General features: G+C 49.2%; 1 protein-coding gene across 2 annotated transcripts in view; it reads left to right on the forward strand.

The window, feature by feature from the left end:
- The window catches only part of LOC141054009 (cathelicidin-related antimicrobial peptide Bf-CRAMP-like), a 75,205-nt gene that overhangs the window by 47,127 nt on the left and 5,154 nt on the right, over positions 1–22,924 (forward strand). For both annotated transcript variants that reach the window (XR_012221328.1, XM_073551151.1), the window contains exon 3: positions 3,614–3,685. Coding sequence is in view for 1 of the 2 variants with exons in the window: in XM_073551151.1 (XP_073407252.1) it covers positions 3,614–3,685 (72 nt within the window). In the remaining variant the exon portion in view is untranslated. The remainder of the gene's footprint in view (positions 1–3,613; positions 3,686–22,924) is intronic.

Raw genomic sequence — 22,924 nt, forward strand, 5'->3', positions numbered from 1 at the left:
TACCCAGATGTAGCGGTGCTGAGCAGGTTGGCGCAGGAATGAATGGAGAACACCGAGGCTTGCAGTTCCAAAGCTTTACTCACAGTCTGCGGTACACATGGGTGCCTGCCTCTGGGCCGTGTCCTCCGGGTCAGAGACTCAGCCAACCTCCAGGCCAGATGGAATGCTCGTCTCCAACACTCCGCCAACATATACCTTTCCTGAACGACTCCTCTATTGCGCCTTAAAGTGTGAAGATCTCCAGTACCATGGTACTCTGAAGTTCCTCCTGTCAGATGTTCCTAACAACTCTACTCGTATTGCAGACACCTGTAGCCTCTCTCGGGGACTCCCTTCTCTGGAGTCTTGGCTCTCTATTCAGTTGCTGTTGTGCCCCAAGTCTTAGATGGGAGTAGTGCATTTACAGCCAACTACTCCACCGGTGTCTGCTGCAGAACCATAAGTGTCCATACAACCTCGGGGACAAGGTCCTGGCCTTGCGCTGAGAACCTATAGGCAGGGTTCCTCTTCCAACCCACGTCTCCTCTCTGTTCTCCTACTCCTTTGTTCCATACTAATCCTTCTCTCTCTTATGGAAGCATAGGTTGCAGTTCTGCGTCTTTCTCCTTCTGTTCCTTTCCCATGCCAGCTAGCTCAGATCACTGAGGCAGCTGCAGTACTCCTTCCTCCATCCCTTCTTCCAGGGATCCCCACTCCTCCCGAGTGGCTTCCTTCCTCACTGACCTTCTGTCAGACTCAACCTCCAGACTGAACCTCCAGACTGCCCCATAATCCTACACTTTCCCACTCTTTTATATATCTCAACTCCACCCACCTCCCAGCACATCCAGTGTTCCATGCAGGGAACCACCAGAGGTGCTCTGCTACTCTCTAAGCACTGAGCCGCAATGTGGTTGTGCAGAACTACCCTGTTGTGTGGGGTGCGAGTGTTGGAGCGTGGAAAGGAGTTCCCACCTTACCTGGATGGTGGGGCACTACAATTTAGGAGAAGGTGCAGTACCTCTGTGGCAACTGAGCCTCAGGGGCGCCACACAGTACCAAAGGAATAAGCAAACTCAGGGTCAGAGACAAGCCAGGGGATCAGTAATGGTCAGGAGCGGATATGTAAGAGACAAGAGACAAAAGCAGGTCAGGGTCCAAGCTGAGTTCAATTACCAAGAAGTCCAGACACAAAGGGGACACACAGAGTCGGGATAGGGAGCAGGGAATAACACAGACATGGTTTGAGTCAGAAATAACAGCAGGACAAATCAGGGTGCAACATAGTCAACTACTCACGCCGTAGGCAGAACTATAACTGACATCACCTGCAGGAAGCAGCGGCGATAAATAGCAAACCTGAACCCACACAGAGTCTGAGAAAGAATATCTCCTGAAATGACCAGACGGGGTTTTAAGTCCTGTCTTTCCATGTTCCCGGTCTGGTCATTTCAGGGGGGGATCATGACAGTATCCTCCTCTCAAGGGGGGGGCCGCTGGACCCCCAGGTTTCCCAGGATAATGCATATGAAAAGCCCGAACCAAATGATCAGCATGAACCGATCGCGCCAGGACCCAAGATCGATCCTCCGGACCGTAGCCCCTTCAATGGATCAAATACTGAAGTGAACAGCGGACTGTTATGATTGAGTCACCGTAGGAGGCAAAAACAGAAATGCTAGCTAAGTCCAGAAAACCAGAGAGGTTGGCAGCTATCGGATTGCAGACCCCTGATCCTATCCACAACAACTAACAGTAGCCGTGGGGGGTTCCTACGATGCCCTAGACCCCTCGATCACAGCCGGAGAATTAAATAGGCCTAAAGAAAGAAAGGGGAAATCTAAACTGCCCCAGAGCAGAACCCAAAGCAATAGGCAGCCCCCAACATATAATGACGGTGAGGCAAGATGAAAACACTAACACAGACAGAAAGATAGACTGAGCAAAGACGGGGCCCAAGCTAACTAGATAGGAAAGGACAGGAAAGCTGCTGTCTGCAATCCGTGAAAAACCCTATGAAAATAAGAGCCAACAGACTGACAGTGAAAAAGGCCCTGAAGACGCTAGGCTTCAAAAAAGCTGTGTCAGTACACAGGAATATTCTGAAGACAGAGCAACCGGCAAAAGGAGATTCAGCTCACCCCAGCAGGGAATGGCAGAATCCAGAAAAGCAAGGAAAACAAAAACAAAACACAAATGCTAACAGGCAAAGCAGAAAACTTAGCTTTAGAGGAGCAGGAATCAGACTGGTGTCCTAGAAGTCCACAGAGAAATCACCCGCAGGGCAGAAGGGCGTCGGCAGCCTTATATCCAGTCCGTGACTCCACTCAGCCAGTCATCCTCATTAGGCTTAGGTGCCTGATAATCAGGCTCATTACCTTCCTTTACCAGAATAGGGAGTTCACCAGACCTCAGTGACAAAGGGGAAAATGAACTCACAACAGCGGACCATACGGGAATCCACAATCCGTTCCACTTCGTACTCAGTCTGACCATCCACCAAGACAGGAGGCGGAGAGGATGGAGACTCAGTAGAGGATGGTACAAATGACTTAAGAAGGGACTTATGGAACACATTGGGGATCCGAAGCGGCGGAGGTAGACGTAAGCAAAAAGCAACTGGATTGACAACCTCAATGATCTCGTAAGGACCAATAAACCTGGGACCTAGCTTAGCAGAAGGAACTTTCAGACGTATGTTCTTGGTAGACATCCACACTTTATCTCCTACCAAGAATATAGGTCCTACAGACCGTCGCTTCTCAGCAAAAAGTTTGTGTTTGCCCTGAACCTCCGCAATGTTCTTCTGGACCTCCCTCCACACCTCCCCCAACAGTTCAACTGCCGAATCAGCCCCTGGACATCCTGAATCCAGCCTGTAAAATTCGCCAAAATAGGGGTGAAAACCGTAGTTACAGAAGAACGGAGAGGTGCCAGTGGAGATTGACCCGTTATCAAATGCAAACTCAGCCACTGGCAATGGAAAACACCAATCATCCGGCTGAGAAGTAGCAAGACATCGCAAAATCTGCTCAAGTGACTGATTGGTCTTCTCCGTCTGACCGTTAGTCTCGGGATGGCAGGCCGAGGAAAAGGACAAGCAAGCACCCAATCTGCATAGCAATACTGAGCAGCAGCACAAATGCCACCAGGTGGCGAAAGAGTGGTCAGACGAGCCGAGTCAAGAGCAGAAGTACCAAAGGTCACAGCAGTACACTTGGTCAGAAACAAGCCAGGGGATGAGCAACGATCGGAGGCAGATAAGACAAAGACAGAAGCAGGTCCGAATGCAAGTCAAGTCAAAACCATGGAGTCAGGGATCATAGCAGGACAAATCAGGATATACCAGAGTCAGATACACACCCCGAAGGCAGAACTATAGCTGACTTCGCCTGCAGGATGCAGCGAAGCTAAATAGCAAACCTGAGACCAGACTGAGGCTGAGAAAAGTTAACCCCTGAAATGACCAGACCAGGAACATGAAAAGGCAGGACTCAAAACTCAGTCTGGATCATGACAATTGCGTACTGTTTTCTTTTTCTGCAGACTGAAAAGTATTATTTATATGTCTTATTTTATTGATTTCTTATCAGTTTCTTCTTCCTTATAAGTAATCATTTTAAATATTTTGCAGGATGTAAAGATTTGTACTCTGCATCTTGGTGATGAAGACCCTGTGGATACAATCTGTATTAGCCTGCCCACGGTAATGCACTTTTAAGGAGAGAAAATTCCTTTCCTACAATTTTTGATATCCTAAGTTGGGACCATAAATGTCTCCATAAGGCCGGTTCTCACACTTGCGTTAAAGGCCTCATCGTCGGCCTGCGCACGGCCACAGCTAAGCCCCGCCCCCTGCAGCACCTCCTCCGGTAGCTCCGCCTCCGGGCGCATGACGCTGCATGCGTCATGCGTCCCCTATCTTTATCACTGAGGATGCAGGCCGTGCGCAGTATGCATTTGCCGGCGCCTGCGTCCTTTTGACAGTGCGCCGAGCGCAACCAAATTGCAACAGGTTGCATTTGGCGCTGGTCGGCGCACCGTCAAAAGGATGCAGGCGCCGCCAAAACGCATACTGCGCACGGCCTGTGTCCTCAGTGATAAAGATAGGGGATGCATGACGCATGCAGCGTCATGCGCCCGGAGGCGAAGACACCGGAGGAAGCACGGCAGGGGGCGGGGCTTAGCGGCGGCCGTGCGCAGGCCAACGCTGCGGCCTTTAACGCAAGTGTGAAACCGGCCTAAGTGAAGAGTCATGAACTTGTTCTCGGTGTTGCTTTTTCTCCCTTACTGTCCTCTTGACATACATACAGACACACTGGACAAAATAGCTTAATATAGTCAGCGAGGTCTGTCTGTCCACATCGGGGGTCCAGCACTTCTGTATCTCTGTTATATAAACTATATTCATTTGTAAATTTCCCAGAGATGTAAAAAGTCTCCGTTTCTGGAGATTGTTCAAGATTTTCCTTTTTAGGAAGTATTTATGGTTAATAAGCAATGAGCTTTCAGGTGACAGAATCTTTCAATTCTATAGAAAATTATAGGATGCAACGGTTCTAAACAAAGGTCAGCAGAATAACAAGGGCTATGTGCACACGAAGCGTTTTTGATGCATTTTTGCGACGTTTTTTCCTCGCGGAAATGCTCCAAAAATGCAATGGAATACTAAAGCAAGGTAGTGCAATGACAATCCTGACGTGTGGTGCACATGATCCATAAATTTCGATCCGTATTTGCAGAGTTTTATTTTCTGCAGCATGTCAATTCTTTTTGCATTTCTACAGCGTTTTTGACTCATTGCCTTCAACTGACTCAGTCAAATCTGCAGCAAAAACGCAGGTGTAAAAAGGTTTGCAGATTTGCTGCAGATTTGCTGCCAAAAACACTGCAGAATTGTCAAGGGAAATGATGTCAGAAGGAGGAAAAGTGTGTGGGCGGAGAATCTGTGTGAGCGGAGAATATGTGCGTGTCTGTCGGCATTTGTCTGCGTCTGTCTGTGACTATCTGCATCTGTTTGCCTGTGTATGTGGGTGTCTGTCTGTGTCTGTCTGCGTGTGTCTGTGTAAGTCTGCGTGTTTCTGCATGTCTGCGGGTGTCTGCATGTGTCTGCGTCTGGCTGCGTCTGGCTGCGCCTGTCGGCATCTGTCTACGGGTGTCTGTGTTTGCGAGTGTCTGCATGTGTCTGCATGTGTCTGCGTCTGTCTGCGTGTGTCTGCGCCTGTCGGCATCTGTCTACGGGTGTCTGTGTCTGCGTCTGTCTGCGGGTGTCTGTGTTTGCGAGTGTCTGCATGTGTCTGTCTGCAGATGTCTGGGTCTGTCTGTGGGTGTCTGTGTACCCATGCGAAGAACAGCCCATAGTGATTGTACTTAGGCGTCGTCTGATGTGACTACTACTCCCATCTGACTATGCTGTCACATATAACAGACAGTATGAGCCGATGACGGGAGAATAGTCTCATCATCCGGCACCTGAGTTCAATTGTAAAAAAAATCAAAACATTGACATAATCACATACAATATACAGTCTCACTGAATACCTAATCCCCGACGCCCGCATCTCCTGCAAACAATCAAGAATAATAAACCAACATAAACTCCCTGTCCGCCGTAGTCCATTTAATACCAAGTGTCCCACGTCGATGTCACCTGGCCACCGGCGATACATTGACAGGAGGTGATTGCTCCCCCAGTGTGTCGCTGATCCTCCATGAGAGTTCACCGGAGTTCATCAGCTGATTAGCTCCAGTTCTCACGCAGCGGTGCTGTAAGTGAGAGTATCGGAGCTGATGAACTCCGGAGAACTCTCACGGCAACGCAGTGATACACTGCGGGAGTGATTACCTCCTGTCAGTGTGTTGCCGGAGGCCGGGTAGAGCGGTCACATCTCCCGATGTTACTGTTCTACAAGTGAGATCGCCGTGGGACACTCAGTATTAAATAGACTACGTCAGACAGGATAGTATTATATGTTGGTTTATTATTTTTTTATTGTTTGCAGAAGACGAGTGGCGGAGTGCGTCGGTGATTAGGCATTCAGTAAGTTAGATTCAATAAAGGAGTCTGTGTGATCATTTCAAATAAAGGACCTTATTCTTGTCTTTATTTACATGTACAGTAACTATAGGATTAGTAATGGAGAGGTGTCTTATAGATGCTTCTCCATTACTAATCTGTGGGCTTGATGTCACCTGACAATACAAAGGTGACATCAACCCCACAAATATAAACCCCACTTGCCACCGCTACAGGGCAACTGGGAAGAGCGAGGCTAAGTGCCAGAATTGGCGCATCTATAAGACGTGCCATTTGTGGGGCGGCTGAGAGCTGATGTTTTTAGCCTGGGGGGGTGCCAATATACATGGCCCCTTCTCAGGCTATTAATATCAGCCTGCAGCTGTCTGCCTAGCCTTTGCTGGTTCAATTTTATAGGGGGACCCCATGTAAATTTTTTTCTGGGGTCCTGTAAACTAGCCAGTAAAGGCTAGCAAACATCTGTGAGCTGATATTATTAGCCTGGGAACCTTTATGGCTATTGGCTCCTTCTCAGAATATTAACATCAGACCTCAGCCGTCGGCTTTCCCTCTATAATAATAATACATTTTATTTCTATAGCGCCAACATATTCCACAGCACTTTACATTTCAGAGGGGACTTGTACAGTCGATAGACATTACAGCATAACAATAATCACATAGATCATAACAGATACCAAGAGGAATGAGGGCCCTGCTCGCAAGCTTACAGTCTATGAGGAAAGAGGTAGACACGAAAGGTGGGTGGTAACAGTTGCCCTGATTGTATGGACCAGCCATAATGTTAAGTGTGTAACAGTACAGACGCAGAGGGCTAAAGGATGCATAAAGCATGTGGGAACATGATGTGGGGAACCTGGTTATGGTAAAAACCTTTGGCTGTGCCACAGGGCCGGACTGGGACTAAAATTCAGCCCTGGCATTTGAAGTTACACAGGCCCACTAGTCACATGGTTACTATAGAATATCTTTGTACACTTGTAGGTTACAAGAAGTGAGAGGAGATTAACATGACTATATAACATGTAGTCACAGCTGTGCCCAGTATTTCAGCTCAGTCCTATTTATTGCTTTTAGGTACAGTACTCCTCCCAAAGCTCTGCCCCCTTTTGTACGTATGGTGACAGAATTCCTGGCAGAATTGCTATCCATTGGGCAACCAGACCCCCCTGGTCATAGCTGCCCCTATCATACCTCCCAACTTTTGAAGGAGGGAAAGAGGGACAAAGGCTGCAAATTTTGGGCCACGCCCTGGCCACATCCATTTCTCAACTAGTCACACCCATGTCCACGCCCAACCACACCCATTTAGCACTGCTGATCACACTGACTGGTACTGAGGGCACAGTGGCTGGCATTATGGGCACACAGACTGGCACTAAGGAAGAGAGAAAACAGAGAGAGAGAAAAGAAAACAGAGAAAGAAAGGAGAGCGAGAGAGAAAGAAAGAACAGAGAGAGAAAGAAGAAAGAAAGAACAGAGACAGACAGAGAAAGAACAGAGAGAGAAAGAAAGAAGTAAAGAAAAGAAAAAAGAACAGAGAGAAAGAAAGAGAGGAAAGAAAAAGAAAGAAAGAGGGGAAAGAAAGAACAGAGAGAGAGAAAGAAAGAACAGAGAGAGAGAAAGAAAATGAGGGAAAGACAGAACAGAGAATGAGAAAGAAAGAACAGAGAAAGAAAGAAAAAGAGAGAAAGAAATAAAGAAAGATTCTATAAAGATACTATAGCAGCCCGGCTCCCATTGTAATTCCCACCTGAGCCTCCCGGTGCAGGACATATCACGATCTGCTCACATGGCCGGCATCACCAATTCCAAGGCGGTCCTGCTGTCTGCACTGTCGGAGGAGGACATGGTGATGGATCTGAAGCATTCCTAGCTCTGTCACAATCTCCTCATGAAATTATCTAATTTCCGGTCAGCTTCCAGCACATCACTTCAGGTGGAACGTCATGTGCGAGTTTTAAAATGCTCCTCGGGGCTCTGCCGTATACTCCTGTGTCCATGGGAAAAGCCCGCTTTGTATGCTTCGTACACTCTTGGCTCCGCTGCATACGTCCCGTACACATATGGCTCCACTCCGTACACACACGGCTCCGCTCCGTGTACCCCATACACACGCGGCTCTGCTCCATACACCAAGTACACACACGGCTCAGCTCCGTACACCTCGTACACGCGCGGCACCGCTCCATACACCTCGTACACATGGCTCCGCTCCGTACACCTCGTACACACATGGCTCCTCTCTGTACACCTCATACACGCATGGCTCCTCTCCATACACCTCGTACACGGGCAGCTCCGCTCCGTACACCTCGTACACGTGGCTTCGCTCTGTACACCTCATACACACCCGACTCCGCACCATACACCTCGTACACACGCTGCTCCTTTCCGTACACCTTGTACACATCCGGCTCCGCTCCGTACACCTTGTACACACACAGCTCCGCTCCGTATACCTCATACACACACGGCTCTGCTACATCTACCCTGTAAACCCCTCCTGACCCCACACATACTTCCCTCATCCAGCACCATGGCAACCAGCACAGCAGAGTCCTACAGACACCAAGAGGCAAGGCTGAGCGCACAGGACCTGTGATGAGGTCACAGGAGGGGCGGAGTCAGGGGTCACATGATCAGGGGTCTGGACAAAGGCTCCTGAACATGTGACCCCTGACTCCTCCCCTCCTGTGACCTCATCACAGGTCATGTGAACAGAGAAGAGTGCAGGCAAGTGATGCTGTGAGTGGCTGCGGGGGGAGCGGGGGAGGTCTCATGCTATGGCAAGGATGGGGTGCTTGGGGGGGTGGCGGCTTATCTCCCTGCAGTGCGGATAGAAAAATCCCGGGAGGGTTGGAAACTATAACCGCCGTGCCCGCAGAGCGCTGGCGACAGGAACAACAGCCAGGCCAGCGGCCGCATCAGCTGGCAAGCGGCCAGATGAGCGGGTGCTGCCACTGGTGGCCCACATGGCAGCGGCCCAGCGGGAAAATGCCCGGTTGGGTACATTACCAATCTGGGCCTGCTGTGCCACACAGGGATAGATTAGGTTAATATGTTGAGGCGATAGGCCAGTCTGAATAAATGCGTTTTTAGGGCACGCTTAAAATTGTGGGGATTGGGGACTAATCGTATTGACCTGGGAAGTGCATTCCAAAGAATTGGCGCAGCATGTGTAAAGTCTTAGAGACGGGAGTAGGAGGTTCTGATTATTGAGGATGCTACCCTCAGGTCATCAGCAGAACGGGTGGTATACTGAAACAAGGGAGGAGATGTAAGGTGGTGCTGAGCCATGGAGGGCTTTGTGGGTGAGGATAATAAGTTTATACTGAATTCTGGAGTGGATGGGTAGCCAGTGTAATGACTGTCACAAGGTAGAGGCATCGGTGTAACGATTGGCGAGGAATATGATCCTGGCTGCAGCATTCAAGACAGATTGGAGGGGGGAGAGTTTGGTAAGAGGGAGACCGATTAGAAGAGAGTTACAATAGTCCAGATAAGAATGAATAAGAGAAACAGTAAGAGTTTTTGTGGGAGACCACGCCATTTTTTCTTTCATTTTTTGAAAAATAAACAGATATTGCATTTCACGTAGATTTCTGATAGTTGCCATTTAGTTACAGCATATGTAGGTTAATTATGCTTCTACATAGATGTGTGTCTTTTTATTAATGAGGGTATCTGGCTGTCACCTGTTCATTACTAAACCTTGGGCTTGGTATTACATCTACATGTAAGGCATTCACTTATATTTGTGAGAATAGACAAGGAGCAGAAGCCAGCAATGATAATAGATGTGGCGGTGCCAAGTGAACATCAGAAAGAGGGAATATGAGAAGCTGGAGAAATACCAGGGCCTCAAAGGAGAACTGGAGAAGATGTGGAAGGTGAAGGCAGCAGTGATCCCTGTGGTGATAGGAGCACTTGGAGCAGTGACCCCTAAGATGGGAAAATGGCTACAACAGATCCCAGGAGCAACTTCTGAGCTCTCTGTCCAGAAAAGCGCAATACTGGGAACAACTAAGATCCTGCGCAGAACCCTCAAACTCCCAGACCTCTGGTAGAGGACCCAAGAATGAGGAAGGACAATAAAGGCCACCCCCAGTGGGGGTGAGAAGGAAGGTTTTTTTTTTGTTTTATTTTGTGTGTATAAACATTATAAATTTAAACATGGTATGATATTATGGTCTTCAATCGAGAATGAAAAAGAAGAGGTTGAACAACGAAATGACATCACAATTATCATTATTTTTTTAAATAATATATCTTATTTAGCTTACAAAGCCGCATGAAAAAAATCGCATCATAAAGGCAACAAAAACGTATAAAAAGTGTGGATTTTCCACTGCGTTTTCCCGCCAAGAGATGCAGAAGCCTTGCAGAAATTTCTACAAGCAAATACGCAACATACGCACATCCTGGCTTTTTGGTTGTGTACTCACCTAGCTAGCATTTCTTCTTTTGTCATTTTTGGCAAGAAGGTTGAAATTTGTAAAAAAAAAAAATTTAGACTTTTATCTGTGCATGTCAAATCTGACAACTTACATGTCACATCTATACTGTGCTTTTTGTACATCTCCCTAACTGAGCTTTCTTATTATGTTTTTTTTGTTAAAGGGAGACTAATTGAGGTTGAAAAGATGGCCAAAATTAAATATTGTGTTGTACAAAGTCTATTGTGGCAATTGCAATGGTTGGGGTAGTGTAACAGAAAAAAACATATTACAGCTAAGAATGAGGGAGTTGCAAAAGCACCGCCACCACTGGCATCAGTGCTCGGTGCAGTGGTGCTACCAAATATAGGCCACAATTGGACTCATTTACCTCTAACAAGAGTATTAGCAAAGAGGAAGCTGACGAAGTCATGGAATATATAGCACAGTGCTTGTCTCTGTCACAACCACAGAAAAACACAGTATAAGAAACGTATAACAATACTCTGTTGTAAAAAAGGAACAGTAAACAGCAAGTGCTATTAAAAAGATGATAATAAACAGGGTATTTGGTTGATACGTTTTTTGCGAAAAATGTAAATTAAGCCGCTCTACCAAACGTCAAGGTATACCCATATCAGAGCAGTCCCTAACTGATGTATATAAAAACCTGACCATGTGTATAGTAACCTATATGAGCAGGATTCATCATCTTTTTACCAGCACTTGCTGTTTACTGTTACTTTTTTACAACAAAGTATTTTAAACATTTGTTATACTGTGTTTTTCTGTGTTTCAGTCTTTTGGTGGTGTGAACACTGTCCTACAGACTTGTACACTGTGTGCATGGCCCATGTGTTTATATCTCCACCCCTCCCTTGTGGGCCATGCACATATAAGCGGTCTTCAACAGCGTATCCACAATCGACATCACCTTTCTGAATCCTGCTCATACACATGATCGGGTTTTTAAATACATCGGTTAGGGACTGCTCTGATATGGGTATACGTTTGGTAGAGCGGCTTAGTTTACATTTTTTGCAAAAAAAGTATCAACCAAATACCCTGTTTTGTTATCATCTTTTTATTAGGACTTGCTGTTTACTGTTACTTTTTTACAACAGAGTATTTTTATACGTTTGTTATACTGTGTTTTTCTGTGTGCATGGCTCATGTGTTTACATTCAATTGTCTTTGTCACAGCAGAATGATGTTACCTCTGACAGCGACACCGTCAGTTTGAGTCAGTATTCTGCACGTAACAGTCTGCCTGATCGCAAAGGACTAAGGCTACTTTCACACATCAGTTTTTTGCCGTCAGGCAGGATCCGGCTATTTTTAGAAAAAACGGATCCGGCATAAATTTTGGAGAACTGTAGAAACGGATCCGTTTTTCTGCTGGATCCGTCTAGCAGGTTATATCTGTTTCCTGGGGGCTGGCCAATTGGATCTGAGCATGCGCAGACTTAAAAAAACGGATCCGGTGGCTGGATCCGTCTTTTTCTGGATCCGGCGCATTCCGGCGCCCATAGACTTTCATTGTAGCAAAAAGCCGGAAGCGTCGGATCCGGCGCTTCCAGCTTTTTTGCCGGAGACAAAAAACGTTACAGTAGCCGTTTTTTCCAGATGCCAGAATGAGACAAGTAGCCGGATCCGGCAAAAAACAGATGAAACGCAATGCCATCCGGCGCTAATGCAAGTCAATGGGGAAAAACTGGATCCGGCATTGCATTTCGCCGGATCCGGTTTTACAAAAAAAAGCCGGATCCTGCCTGATGGCAAAAAACTGATGTGTGAAAGAGGCCTAAAAGGGATAATTTTTGGAATTTTTTTATTTTAAAAACATGAAAAATCTGTTAGGCCTCTTTCACACATCAGTTTTTTGCCTTCAGGCGCGATCCGGCTTTTTTTTGTAAAACCGGATCCGGCAAAATGCAATGCCGGATCCGGTTTTTCCCCATTGACTTGCATTAGCGCGGGATCGTGCCGGATGGCATTGCGTTTCATCCGTTTTTTGCCGGATCTGGCAACTTGTCTCATTCCGGCGTCTGGAAAAAATGGCTACTGTAACGTTTTTTGTCTCCGGCGAAAAAGCCGGAAGCGCCGGATCCGGCGCTTCCAGCTTTTTGCTACAATGAAAGTCTATGGGCGCCGGAATGCGCCGGATCCAGAAAAAGACGGATCCAGCCACCGGATCCGGTTTTTTAAGTCTGCGCATGCTCAGATCCAATTGGCCAGCCGCCAGGAACAGAGACGGATCCAGCAAAAAAACGGATCCGTTTCTACAGTTCTCCAAAATTTATGCCGGATCCGTTTTTTCTAAAAAAAAGCCGGATCCTGCCTGACGGCAAAAAACTGATGTGTGAAAGTAGCCTAAGTCATATTTGTTTATTAAATGGACTTTTGGTTACCACTAGAGTTGAGCGATACCAGCCGATACTTGAAAATATCGGATCGGAATGGATCGGCCGATCTTAAAAAAAAGTATCGGTATCGCCGATTCCGATACCGGGAACCAATGCAAGTCAATGGGGCCAAAATATCGGAATTAAAAAAAACCCTTTCTTTCCTTGTAGGTTAATTCTACATGAAGAAAAACAACTAAGAATAATGTAGAATGTATTGTGGGAGGTGGAGGAGACATTAAAGCCATAGAGGTTTAGCCCAATCAAATGGAATAGCAGGAATTAAACTTTTTTTTAAAGATGTTAGGAGTTACAAAGATATTGACTATGTTAGCCTCATTTATATTTTGCCAGACATGTATGTCTTCTTCTTCTTTCTTCTTTCTTCTTCTTTCTTATTCTTCTTCCTTTTTTTACCTTCTTCTTCTTCTTCTTATTCCTTTTTTTACATTCTTCTTCTTCTTCTTCCTTTTTTTACATTCTTCTACTTCCTTTTTTTACATTCTTCTTCTTCTTCCTTTTTTTACATTCTTCTTCTTATTCCTTTTTTTACATTCTTCTTCTTCTTCCTTTTTTAAATTCTTCTACTTCCTTTTTTTACATTCTTCTTCTTCTTCTTCTTCTTCTTCTTCTTCTTCCTTTTCTTACATTCTTCATATTCTTCTTATTCAACAATTATTATTCTACATATTCAGCTTCTTCATCTTCTTCCTATTCTTCTTCATCATATTCTTGTTTGTGTCAGGCATTCCTGTAGTTGTTATCTAGAAAAGTTAGAAGTTTACACCTTCCGTTCTGCCTGTCACAAAAGATTTACAACAGGATTTGTCCGCGTTCAGTTTGGCCTGCAGCAGCAGGCCTTTTCCAGGGGCACCACGAGGAGGAACGGACTCACCCCCATACACTGCTTAGTCTTCTTCTGCTTATAAATAAGATAATATCATTTGCTCAGAGTATTAGTCTTATGCTTAATGTTCTTCTGCTTTGTTTTTTTTATGCTTCTTTGTCTTCTCTCTCTTGTTGTTCTGCATCTTGGTGGTTGTCTTCCTGTTCTTTGTCCTCTTGAACCAGCTGACGGTACTGGCACCCGGAGGGGCAGCAGAAGGAACAAGAGCCAATGGCACTACCGAGGACCAGCTGACGGTGCTGGAACCCGGTTACTAAGCAGGAGGTACCTGTGCTACAAAGCACTACCAAGGACCAGCAGACGTTGCCGGAACTCGGATACCGAGATGGAGGCACCTAGGCCAAAGGCTCTGACGAGAACCAGCTGACGGTGCTGGAACCCGGAGGGGTAGCATAAGCTGCAAGAGCAAATGGAAATAGCGAGGACCAGCTGACAGTGCTGGCACCCGGAGGGGCAGCAGAAGGAATAAGAGCCAATGGCACAACCGAGGACCAGCTGACGGTGCTGGAACCCGGTTACTAAGCAGGAGGTACCTGTGCTACAAAGCACTACCAAGGACCAGCAGACGTTGCCGGAACTCGGATACCGAGATGGAGGCACCTAGGCCAAAGGCTCTGACGAGAACCAGCTGACGGTGCTGGAACCCGGAGGGGTAGCATAAGCTGCAAGAGCAAATGGAAATAGCGAGGACCAGCTGACAGTGCTGGCACCCGGAGGGGCAGCAGAAGGAATAAGAGCCAATGGCACAACCGAGGACCAGCTGACGGTGCTGGAACCCGGTTACTAAGCAGGAGGTACCTGTGCTACAAAGCACTACCAAGGACCAGCAGACGTTGCCGGAACTCGGATACCGAGATGGAGGCACCTAGGCCAAAGGCTCTGATGAGAACCAGCTGACGGTGCTGGAACCCGGAGGGGTATCAGAAGTTACCCCTGAAAAGCAAAGTTGGCATGCCGCAAGCTGGCCGCAGTTACCGAATCACACAGTCCTACAGGGGGTGCTTGTCCTACTGGCACTATGGAACAAGCCTTTCTTACCAGAACCCGCAGTCCACATAGGAAGCACCTAAACTGCTGGCACCCTAGCCTCGGCTAACCCAACCGCAACACGACATGGCAACTTGGGGTGGCAAACTGACATTGACACTTCCCGGAAACAGCAGGCAGGGCTGGAACCAAGCTGGGCAGGAGGGAGTACCCGTGCCAAAGTCAGTTATGAGCAGCAACTGGCGATGTTGGAGCCCAGGACAAGCACTTAGCAGGCTGAGGCCTGATGTGCTGTCAATTGGGTGGCAGCAGGACAGATTGCCATCAAAACAGCAGGGGAACAGCTGACGTTACTGAACCCCACAAACACAGGAGCTAGTGTTTTACTCTGTGAAGACGGCACTTCCGAGCAACAACTGGCTGTGTTGAAGCCCAGGGACAAGCACGGAGCAGGCTGAGGCTGCATTGAAGAAATTTTAAGATCGGTTGTAGACTACTAATTTGAACCAAGCTCCACTTAGGCCTGTGGCTTCACTGATTTTCGTATTTCCCCTGTCCTCCAACCCCGCCAGTTACAGCTGCGAAGTGGCGTCTGCACAATCCACACTTGTTCCTGTGTTACAGGTGTTCAGTCCGGTCAGTTAATCCCCTGATGTGTGTCCGGCAATGTCGCCTGCTCTGTCCACATTCCCATGCAGGCGACATTGCCGGACACACATCAGGGGATTAACTGACCGGACTGAACACCTGTAACACAGGAACAAGTGTGGATTGTGCAGACGCCACTTCGGAGCTGTAACTGGCAGGGTTGGAGGACAGGGGAAATACGAGAGACAGTGGAGCCACAGGCCTAATTGGAGCACGGTTAAAAATCAGTAGTGGTACGACTGTGTAGGCAGCAGGAGACTTTGCCATCTACACAGCAGGGGATCAGCTGACGTTACTGAACCCCACTGAGACACGGGAGCAAGTGTCTCTTTCCGTGTGGACGGCACTTCCGAACTACAACTGGCTGTGTTGAAGCCCAGGAAATAGGAGGGTGTAGGCAGAGGCCTACTGTATTTTGAATGAGGTTACAGCAGGAGAGACTGCCATCCACACAGCAGGGGATCAGCTGACGTTACTGAACCCCACTGAGACACGGGAGCAAGTATCTCTTTCCGTGTGGACGGCACTTCCGAACTACAACTGGCTGTGTTGAAGCCCAGGAAATAGGACGGTGTAGGCAGAGGCCTACTGTATTTTGAATGAGGTGACAGCAGGAGAGACTGCCATCCACACAGCAGGGGATCAGCTGACATTACTGAACCCCACTGAGACACGGGAGCAAGTATCTCTTTCCGTGTGGACGGCACTTCCGAACTACAACTGGCTGTGTTGAAGCCCAGGAAATAGGAGGGTGTAGGCAGAGGCCTACTGTATTTTGAATGAGGTGACAGCAGAAGAGACTGCCATCCACACAGCAGGGGATCAGCTGACATTACTGAACCCCACTGAGACACGGGAGCAAGTATCTCTTTCCGTGTGGACGGCACTTCCGAACTACAACTGGCTGTGTTGAAGCCCAGGAAATAGGAGGGTGTAGGCAGAGGCCTACTGTATTTCGAATGAGGTTACAGCAGGAGAGACTGCCATCCACACAGCAGGGGATCAGCTGACGTTACTGAACCCCACTGAGACACGGGAGCAAGTATCTCTTTCCGTGTGGACGGCACTTCCGAACTACAACTGGCTGTGTTGAAGCCCAGGAAATAGGAGGGTGTAGGCAGAGGCCTACTGTATTTTGAATGAGGTGACAGCAGGAGAGACTGCCATCCACACAGCAGGGGATCAGCTGACATTACTGAACCCCACTGAGACACGGGAGCAAGTATCTCTTTCCGTGTGGATGGCACTTCCGAACTACAACTGGCTGTGTTGAAGCCCAGGAAATAGGAGGGTGTAGGCAGAGGCCTACTGTATTTTGAATGAGGTGACAGCAGAAGAGACTGCCATCCACACAGCAGGGGATCAGCTGACATTACTGAACCCCACTGAGACACGGGAGCAAGTATCTCTTTCCGTGTGGACGGCACTTCCGAACTACAACTGGCTGTGTTGAAGCCCAGGAAATAGGAGGGTGTAGGCAGAGGCCTACTGTATTTTGAATGAGGTTACAGCAGGAGAGACTGCCATCCACACAGCAGGGGATCAGCTGACGTTACTGAACCCCACTGAGACACGGGAGCAAGTATCTCTTTCCGTGTGGACGGCACTTCCGAACTACAACTGGCTGTGTTGAAGCCCAGGAAATAGGACGGTGTAGGCAGAGGCCTACTGTATTTTGAATGAGGTGACAGCAGGAGAGACTGCCATCCACACAGCAGGGGATCAGCTGACATTACTGAACCCCACTGAGACACGGTAGCAAGTATCTCTTTCCGTGTGGACGGCACTTCCGAACTACAACTGGCTGTGTTGAAGCCCAGGAAATAGGAGGGTGTAGGCAGAGGCCTACTGTATTTTGAATGAGGTGACAGCAGGAGAGACTGCCATCCACACAGCAGGGGATCAGCTGACGTTACTGAACCCCACTGAGACACGGGAGCAAGTATCTCTTTCCGTGTGGACGGCACTTCCGAACTACAACTGGCTGTGTTGAAGCCCAGGAAATAGGAGGGTGTAGGCAGAGGCCTACTGTATTTTGAATGAGGTGACAGCAGGAGAGACTGCCATCCACACAGCAGGGGATCAGCTGACGTTACTGAACCCCACTGAGACACGGGAGCAAGTATCTCTTTCCGTGTGGACGGCACTTCCGAACTACAACTGGCTGTGTTGAAGCCCAGGAAATAGGACGGTGTAGGCAGAGGCCTACTGTATTTTGAATGAGGTGACAGCAGGAGAGACTGCCATCCACACAGCAGGGGATCAGCTGACATTACTGAACCCCACTGAGACACGGGAGCAAGTATCTCTTTCCGTGTGGACGGCACTTCCGAACTACAACTGGCTGTGTTGAAGCCCAGGAAATAGGAGGGTGTAGGCAGAGGCCTACTGTATTTTGAATGAGTTTACAGCAGGAGAGACTGCCATCCACACAGCAGGGGATCAGCTGACGTTACTGAACCCCACTGAGACACGGGAGCAAGTATCTCTTTCCGTGTGGACGGCACTTCCGAACTACAACTGGCTGTGTTGAAGCCCAGGAAATAGGAGGGTGTAGGCAGAGGCCTACTGTATTTTGAATGAGGTGACAGCAGGAGAGACTGCCATCCACACAGCAGGGGATCAGCTGACATTACTGAACCCCACTGAGACACGGGAGCAAGTATCTCTTTCCGTGTGGACGGCACTTCCGAACTACAACTGGCTGTGTTGAAGCCCAGGAAATAGGAGGGTGTAGGCAGAGGCCTACTGTCTTTGTAATGCGGAGACAGCAGGAGAGACTGCCATCTCCACAGCAGGGGATCAGCTGGCAATGATGAACCCCACTAACACTTGAACGAATGTGTTTGGCTCTGTGGAGACGACACTTCTGAACACCAACTGACGCTGTTGGAGCCCAGGATTAGGCGAGGAGCAGGCTGTGGCCTACTGGATTTTGGCAGGTGAAGGCAGCAGGAGACTTGCCATCTCCACAGCAGGGGAACAGCTGGCAGTGCTGAACCCCACTAACACTCTAACGAAGGTGTTTGGCTCTGTGGAGACGACACTTCTGAACACCAACTGACGCTGTTGGAGCCCAGGATTAGGCGAGGAGCAGGCTGGGGCCTACTGGATTTTGGCAGGTGAAGGCAGCAGGAGACTTGCCATCTCCACAGCAGGGGAACAGCTGGCAGTGCTGAACCCCACTAACACTCGAACGAATGTGTTTGGCTCTGTGGAGACGACACTTCTGAACACCAACTGACGCTGTTGGAGCCCAGGATTAGGCGAGGAGCAGGCTGGGGCCTACTGGATTTTGGCAGGTGAAGGCAGCAGGAGACTTGCCATCTCCACAGCAGGGGAACAGCTGGCAGTGCTGAACCCCACTAACACTCGAACGAATGTGTTTGGCTCTGTGGAGACGACACTTCTGAACACCAACTGACGCTGTTGGAGCCAAGGATTAGGCGAGGAGCAGGCTGGGGCCTACTGGATTTTGGCAGGTGAAGGCAGCAGGAGACTTGCCATCTCCACAGCAGGGGAACAGCTGGCAGTGCTGAACCCCACTAACACTCGAACGAATGTGTTTGGCTCTGTGGAGACGACACTTCTGAACACCAACTGACGCTGTTGGAGCCCAGGATTAGGCGAGGAGCAGGCTGGGGCCTACTGGATTTTGGCAGGTGAAGGCAGCAGGAGACTTGCCATCTCCACAGCAGGGGAACAGCTGGCAGTGCTGAACCCCACTAACACTCGAACGAATGTGTTTGGCTCTGTGGAGACGACACTTCTGAACACCAACTGACGCTGTTGGAGCCCAGGATTAGGCGAGGAGCAGGCTGGGGCCTACTGGATTTTGGCAGGTGAAGGCAGCAGGAGACTTGCCATCTCCACAGCAGGGGAACAGCTGGCAGTGCTGAACCCCACTAACACTCTAACGAAGGTGTTTGGCTCTGTGGAGACGACACTTCTGAACACCAACTGACGCTGTTGGAGCCCAGGATTAGGCGAGGAGCAGGCTGGGGCCTACTGGATTTTGGCAGGTGAAGGCAGCAGGAGACTTGCCATCTCCACAGCAGGGGAACAGCTGGCAGTGCTGAACCCCACTAACACTCTAACGAATGTGTTTGGCTCTGTGGAGACGACACTTCTGAACACCAACTGACGCTGTTGGAGCCCAGGATTAGGCGAGGAGCAGGCTGTGGCCTACTGGATTTTGGCAGGTGAAGGCAGCAGGAGACTTGCCATCTCCACAGCAGGGGAACAGCTGGCAGTGCTGAACCCCACTAACACTCGAACGAATGTGTTTGGCTCTGTGGAGACGACACTTCTGAACACCAACTGACGCTGTTGGAGCCCAGGATTACGCATGCCGCATGCAGAGGCCAATGGGCAGCGGTTTTTATGGAGGTTGTGGACTACTACTGATTCTAACCATGCTCCACTTAGGCCTCTGGCTCCACTGTCTCTACTATTTACCCTGGCCTCCAACCCCGCCAGCTACATCTCTGAAGTGGCGTCAGCACAATCTACACTTGTTCCTGTGTTACTGGTGCTCAGTCCAGTCAGTTGATCCCCTGATGTTTGTCCGGCAAGTTCGCCAGCTCTGTCCTCATTCCCACTACTGGTTATGGGAATGTGGACAGAGCAGGAGACCTTGCCGGACACACATCAGGGGATAAACTGATGGGACTGAGCCACAGGAACACAGGAACAAGTGTAGATTGTGCTGACGCCACTTCAGAGATGTAGATGGCGGGGTTGGAGGTCAGGGGAAATAGTAGAGACAGTGGAGCCAGAGACCTAAGTTGGGCACGGTTAAAAATCAGTAGTGGTTTGAATGTTGATGGAGCTGGTGACTTTGCCGTCCACACAGCAGGGGATCAGCTGGCATTACTGAACCCCACTAACACAGGAGCTAGTGTGTTTCTCTGTGCAGACGACACATCTGAGCGACAACTGGCTGTGTTGAAGCAAAGGGATTATAGTTCAGGTGGTAGAAAAATGAACACACCAGCAGACCTGGATACAGTTGCCAACCACTAATTTAGTCTGTAAGAGGAATGGCAAAGTCTTTGGAGATCCAGGCCTTGTTCATTTTCAGAAAAGTCAGCCGGTCAACATTATCGGAAGATAGTCGCGTGCGACGGTCTGTTAGTACACCACCTGCGGCACTAAAGACACGTTCCGATAATACACTGGCAGCAGGGCAAGCCAGCACCTCCAATGCATACTGGCTAAGCTCTGGCCATGTATCCAGCTTAGAGACCCAAAACTTGAAGGGGGAAGAGCCATCTGGGAGTACAGCGACAGGGCAAGACATGTAGTCTGACACCATCTGACGGAAGCGTTGCCTCCTGCTGACTCGAGGCGTCGCTGATGGTGTAGACAATTGTGGTGGACACACAAAACTTTGCCACATTTGGGCCATAGTGGTCTTGCCTTGTGCTGCGGCGCTGCCTCTGCTCCCTCTTTGTGCAGAGTTTCCTCCACTGCCTCGACGCACAGAGCTGCTTTGTAAAGCACTAGCAACAATGCTGTCGGGTGGAATGGAAAACATTATGGACTGCACCAGTGACTCTTCGTACTCCCGCATTTTACGCTCCCGGTTCAACGTTGGTATGAGCCTTTGTACGCTGTCCCGGTAGCGAGGATCTAGGAGGGTGTACACCCAATAATCAGCCGAGACGAGAATGTGGGCGATGCGGCGGTCGTTTCTCAGGCACTGCAGCATGAAATCAACCATGTGCTGCAGACTCCCAACTGCCAAAGAACCGCTGTCCCCTGTTTGAGGCGTGACCTCGGCCTGCTCTGCATCACCCCACCCTCGCTGTACATACTGAGTAGAGGTTTGTGTACCTCCCTCCTCTGGAGAGATGTCTTCCTCCTCCATCGACTCCTCCTCATCCTCCTCACAAAGTGTCCCCTGCCTAGGCCTTTGTGAGGAAACACGTAGCGCAGACTGTCCAGAAGCAGATGGCATTTGGGACTCCTCATCCTCCACCTCTTCTGAAACCTCATCCCTTAGTGCTTGCAGTGTTTGTTGAAGCAGGCAGATAATGGGGACAGTCATGCTGACTAGTGCATCATCTGCACTCGCCATCCGCGTGGATTCATCGAAGGCACGCAAAACGAGGCAGATGTCCTTCATAGAGGCCCACTCAATGGTGCTGAAGTGTGAACGGCGCACAGTGCGACTTGTTTGCGCCTGATGCAGCTGGTACTCCATGACTGCTGCCTGCTGCTCACACAACCGCTCCAACATATGTAACGTTGAATTCCACCGGGTGGGTAGGTCACATATGATGCGATGTTCCGGAAGGCCAAATCGTCGCTGCAGAGCAGCGAGGCGCGATCTTGCCGTGCTGGAACGTCGCAAGTGAGCGCACTCTATGCGGACCTTGTGCAACAGTGCAGCAAGATCCGGATAGTCCCTCAGAAAGCTCTGCACGACCAAGTTAAGAACATGTGCCAGACATGGGATGTGTGTGAGGTTGCCTAGGCCAAGAGCTGCCACCAGATTTCGGCCATTGTCACACACTACCAAGCCCGGCTGGAGATTCGCTGGCCCAAACCACACATCGCTCTCCAGCTTGATAGCATTCCAGAGCTCCTGCGCTGTGTGGCTTCGATTCCCCAAAGAAATTAATTTGAGTACAGCCTGTTGACGTTTGGCCACGGCTGTGCTCATATCGGTCGTAACAGGCTCCTGCTCTGCTGTTTCTGAGGAACTTGAGTAGGAGGAGGAGTCTATGTGTACAGACTGGAGTCCTGCAATCCGTGGCGTTGGAAGAACACGTACAGCGCCACTCTCCAGATCCGTACCCGGCTCCACAACATTGACCCAGTGGGCAGTGAGGGAAAGGTATCGTCCCTGTCCATGGTTACTGGTCCACGCATCGGTGGTCAGGTGGACCTTGCTACTAACGGCGTTTAGTAGCGCATGTTTTATTTTGCCCTCAACATGTTTCTGCAGGGCAGGGACGGCTCGCCTGCTGAAATAAAAGCGGCTGGGCACATTGTATTGGGGGACTGCCAATGCCATTAAGTCCCGGAAGGTGTCAGTGTCCACCAGCCTGAATGACAGCATTTCAACTGCCAGAAGTTTGGCAATGCCAGCATTCAGAGACTGTGCTCGGGGATGGTTTGCCGAGTAAGGGCGCCTTTTATCCCATGCCTGTGCTACCGATGGCTGTGATGGATGGGAACGTGCTGCTATGGGTGTAATCTGACAGGGTCTCCGGACAACAGTGGCAGAGGTTCTTCCTTGGCGATCCTGTGAGGAAGCCGAACCAGCAGTGTGTGAGCTGGAGGAAGAGGGCCCAACACGAACTGAAGAGGTGGTAGGTGGTGCTGTACGTTGGCCTACGTCTTCAGGGTGTCTCTGCAACTCCAACTCGTGCTTGGTGCGCACATGTTTCCACATATTTGTGGTATTGAGGTTGCTGACATTTCTCCCTCTTTTGACTCTCTGATGACACAGCTTGCATTTGACAAAGCAAATGTCATCTGCAACTGTGTCAAAAAAGGACCACGCACTGCA

The sequence above is a fragment of the Dendrobates tinctorius genome, unplaced genomic scaffold (genome assembly GCF_039654945.1).
Source record: "Dendrobates tinctorius isolate UK_male_01 unplaced genomic scaffold, ASM3965494v1 ptg000173l, whole genome shotgun sequence".
Taxonomy (NCBI): Eukaryota; Metazoa; Chordata; class Amphibia; order Anura; family Dendrobatidae; genus Dendrobates; species Dendrobates tinctorius.